The sequence below is a fragment of the Sinocyclocheilus anshuiensis genome, unplaced genomic scaffold (assembly GCF_001515605.1).
Source record: "Sinocyclocheilus anshuiensis isolate Anshui unplaced genomic scaffold, SAMN03320099.WGS_v1.1 scaffold1236, whole genome shotgun sequence".
Classification (NCBI taxonomy): Eukaryota; Metazoa; Chordata; class Actinopteri; order Cypriniformes; family Cyprinidae; genus Sinocyclocheilus; species Sinocyclocheilus anshuiensis.
Genome location: NW_015546096.1, coordinates 324,164 through 328,578, shown reverse-complemented (window position 1 = coordinate 328,578; position 4,415 = coordinate 324,164). Strand labels below are relative to the sequence as shown.

The 4,415-nt window shown below is 40.6% G+C and overlaps 1 protein-coding gene across 3 annotated transcripts in view; it reads left to right on the top strand.

Annotated features, from left to right (window-relative positions):
• The window catches only part of LOC107700248 (leucine-rich repeat and calponin homology domain-containing protein 2-like), a 66,152-nt gene extending 61,977 nt beyond the window's left edge, over positions 1-4,175 (top strand). For all 3 annotated transcript variants that reach the window (XM_016501842.1, XM_016501841.1, XM_016501839.1), the window contains 4 exons: positions 1,245-1,357; positions 2,284-2,421; positions 2,604-2,681; positions 3,234-4,175. In XM_016501842.1, the coding sequence (XP_016357328.1) occupies positions 1,245-1,357; positions 2,284-2,421; positions 2,604-2,681; positions 3,234-3,353 (449 nt within the window). In that variant the 3' untranslated portion in view covers positions 3,354-4,175. The remainder of the gene's footprint in view (positions 1-1,244; positions 1,358-2,283; positions 2,422-2,603; positions 2,682-3,233) is intronic.
• Positions 4,176-4,415: the final 240 nt, after the last annotated feature.

Sequence of the window (4,415 nt, the reverse complement as noted above, 5' to 3'; positions counted from 1 at the left end):
GGGGGGGCTAGAAGGAGGAGGGGAACGGAACACACAACACTCTCGAAAAACTAAAAAACACGGGGAGAAGGGGCGCCGCTTACTGTTACAGGTGTTGTCTTCTGTCACGGTGTGCCTACTGCGAGGAGACGGAGGAGCGCATTATTATAATTAAATTTATAGATCAAATGTAAGAATTTGAAATGAAAGTATTAATGAGATTAGTGAGAAAATGCCCTCTATAAAAGGTTAAAAAAATGTCCCTGGATAAAATATTGAATATATACATATTGAATAAAATGAGAATATTGCTTCAGAATACATCATGTTTGCAAAAACACACACATACAGTATACAGTATATATATATATATATATATATATATATATATATCACGGGGAGAAGGGGCGCCGCTTACTGTTGCAGGTGCTGTCTTCTGTCAGGGTTGCTTACTGCGAGGGGGCAAAGGAGCACGGAGACTAAGGAGATCCAAAGCAATCAGACTTTATTTACATCCATAACACGGGAATATGCACATAGCACATGGAGATTGACGTTCAAGACAAGCAGACAGGACTCAGGAAACACAGGGCTTAAATACACATGGAACGTAATCAGGGAGAACTGAAACGGGTGGAGTAATTAATCAAAAACCATGGAAACAAATGAGGGAACACCAGAAATCAAACAACACAATCAACATGGGAGAAACTAGGACACATGGTGAACAAGGAACACGTGGGGGGGAAAACACAAGACACAGGAACACAGAACTGACACACGTCTCCTTCACTTGTTCTGCCATGCGCTTCTCATCCGTGTGGAACACGTGGGGGGGAAAACACAAGACACAGGAACACAGAACTGACACTTATCCCTTCCTCTTTCGCCGCTTCCACTTTTTTTCAGCACACATAAAACCTAAAACTGCTAAAGTGTTTATCATGCTCTTTTTTTTTTTTACCACTAGCCCATGCTGATGACGTCAATAGGTCAATAGGTATCATCATCATACAGTCTACACACGTCGTAGCCAAGTTTATTAGATCCATGTCGCACAGTGTGACATGCAATGATCTTATAGGATTGCTAAAATCGTGCAGTGTCTCAGGCCTTAGTAAATCTCGCCCTTAGTGACCACATTTAAACAGTGTAAATATTTTAACGATTTACCAGACTCAAACATCAGGCAGGTTAGTTTATAAGTGGAAGCTTGTAATGAAGAGGAGCATGATAATAATGTTGACTGTGTATCTACTACTCAGCCTTCTCCCGTGGAAATCGTCAAGACTTTAGCTCCACAGACCCAAGCTTCACCATGAGGAGAAAGATGGAGCACCTCAGGGAGGAGATGGAGCAGATCAGACTCTTGCGGCAGGTCAGAATTCCACTGTAACCCATCTGGCATGTTTGACAAAGTATAAGGAAAAGTGATTGATTCATATCTCTAGGCTAAGCCGAGTAAAGCTAATTAAACCCATAGATAAACAAGTTCTGTTTCTCGGTATGTCAGACCCTGATCATTTTATCCCAGAGGTTTATAGTGGTAAAAGTTATTTTTAAATTTATTGTTAATGTTGTCAGAGTCCACATGTCATAACAGTGTGTTCTTGCTTTCTTTCAACAGTTTTCTATATTAGTAGCTCTATGTTTCTACTTGTCACTGGGAGCTTTTACCAACAGTGTTATTTCTACTTGTTGAGTCATGGTGTCAGAAAGGGAACATATATTTCAGACAATAATTAGTACAGTGTTATTAGACAGGGCAGGAACAAAAGTTTCCTGTTGAATTCTGAGGAAGTCATAGTTGAAGTCACTATATGTAGATTGAAACCTGTTAACACGTGCGTGTTGCATGAGGAATGCTACTTGTATGACACACCATTTGAGTTGCTGCCTATGTAGAGCTTTCAGGTCGGTTACTTAATGTATAGGGTTCCACTTCAGTTAGGATGCTGCCTTCGACGTTAGCTCCCTATGTAGGCATTAGGCAGCTCAAAAGTAAAAAAAAACTGCATCTATAGGGTGTCTATAGACTAGCTTTCCATGTAAGAAGTGAGTGCGAGATTCACTGATGCTGAAGCTGTAGAGTGCTTGCTTGTCATTGCTAATGATTTCCAATCATGTCCAAATTCATAACCTCCACCTCAGCTCTGTGCTGTCCTTGGTGCTGAAGGGCCACCCGTGTGATAGCCGGGTGATTGTCTCTCGACATTTAGCAAATGGATGATTCTTGGTTCATGTGACATAACTCTTTTATTTGGTATCAAATGAAGTAAACAGAGTGTTTGTGTGTGTTCGCAGAACCTCGAGTCTAGGCTAAAGGTGTTGTTGCCAGATGATGTGGGTGCTGCTTTGATGGATGGTGTTGTTTTATGCCATCTAGCTAATCACATTCGTCCTCGTTCTGTAGCTAGCATTCATGTACCATCCCCTGCTGTGGTAAGTTTCATTTAATGTTTCATACAGATGTCTTTGGATATCCTTTTAAATGAAATCATATTTTCTGCACTTTAATTGACATTCATTAGTAAATATTCAGCATTCAAAACTAGCACATAAATTGAATGTTGTTTTGTGGTTCTGTTTGGTGTTACATTTTATGTCCACAATCCCTCTAAAAGCCAAAGCTGAGTATGGCCAAGTGTCGGCGGAATGTTGAGAATTTCTTGGATGCATGTAAAAAGCTTGGAGTGCCACAGGTAGGATCAAGTGTTTCTTCCTTGTACAAATGCATGACGATAAATCAGTATCAAATTCATATTTTTCAATAACATCATCTAGCTTTTTCTTAAAGGGGTAGTTCACCCAAAAATTTAAATTATGTCATTAATTACTCACTCCCATGTCATACCAAACCCGTAAGACCTTCATTCATCTTCAGAACTCAAATTAACATATTTTTGATGAAATCCGAGCTCTCTGACCCTGCATAGACAGCAATGCAACTGAAAACTTTTATGGCCCAGAAAGGTAGTAAGGACATCGTTCAAATAGTTCATGTGACATCAGTGGTGGAGTAATGGCTGCTAATATTACTGTTTTTCCTGTAGTTTTGATAAAATAAATACAGCCTTGGTGAGCATAAGAGACTTCTTTCAAAAATATTAATAAATATTACCAACCCCAAGCGTTTGAACAGTAGTATATTATAATGGTTTGTTACCATTATCTTTTTTAATGGGGTATTATAGATTTATAATATCTGCCATTGATCTATATTTATGCTTACATTTACTTATGTTTATGAACAGGACAAGCTGTGTTTGCCACATCATATCCTGGAGGAGCGAGGTCTGGTAAAGGTTGGTGTCACTGTACAGGCACTGCTGGAACTTCCATCATCAAAACCCAACCAACTTTCTACCATGTAGCATCGCTGGGTCATGGGACCCTAGCCACTAGCATCCCTTTACCCTGCCCTACCACCTCATCCTCACTCCTCACTCTCAATGCTGATCTTTGACCTACTATGGGGAGGTCACGACCCTTCAACCTTTACAACTGTGGTGAACAGGCCGGGTTCCCCTACCTCTTATAAGCCTCTATGGAGGGGTCTAGACATTTTAAAGCTCCAATATTGTGCCCTATATGAGGGAAACTGTCATTCTTAAAGCCACACATTTCATTCTGAGGGGAAATACCTGTTTCTATTCCACAACTGGTAATGCCGACTCTCCCCTCTCAATGCTGGACACCTCTGTCTCCTATCATTTGTATCTCCTTCTCATCTGTCTCATGTTCACTCTTCTCTTGGACCAGTGAGCCCCCAACGGGCGAGGACAGGAGAAAAGCCCGCAGCTATCTGGCTGATTCTGGACCAGAGGGTAGATGTTATATCAATCAATGTCACTCCAGCCCTCTCCTGTATGAAGTCACTAAGAGCTGTCTAACATCTTGTTACATTCTGACTGTTGTTTCCTGTCTCTTTGAAGAAATAAGCGGGGCAGAGACAGTATTGATGTGCATGTAATAACAACCAGACCAGCACCGAGGACATCTGGAAAGGACAGACAAAGGTGTTGCCATAAATGTTGATGTATTGTAGTCAGGTGAGTCACTGGCAGTGCATTAGAAAGTAATCATATCTTTCTGCATGCCTGGACGGTTTTAACAGTGAAGACACTGCTCACGTGCCCGCACAAGACAAAGGCTTTTTTGTGTTCTTTTACATACATGCCGGTGTTTCCAAATGTTTGTTTTTCTTGACTGCTTTTCTCACAGCTTGTATTTTAGTGCTTTACTTCTCACAGCCTGCGTGTGCCAGGAAATCACAACATCATAAAGTTTCACACGTGCCAGTGCCTAAAATTTTGTTTGTTATGCAGGTCTGGGCATGAACGTAAAGTTTCAGCACTAAAAATAGGTAAATTAAAAACATTTGCAAAACCTAATTATAATTACAGAGTAAGAACAGTCCATTAAGTAAAGATGGG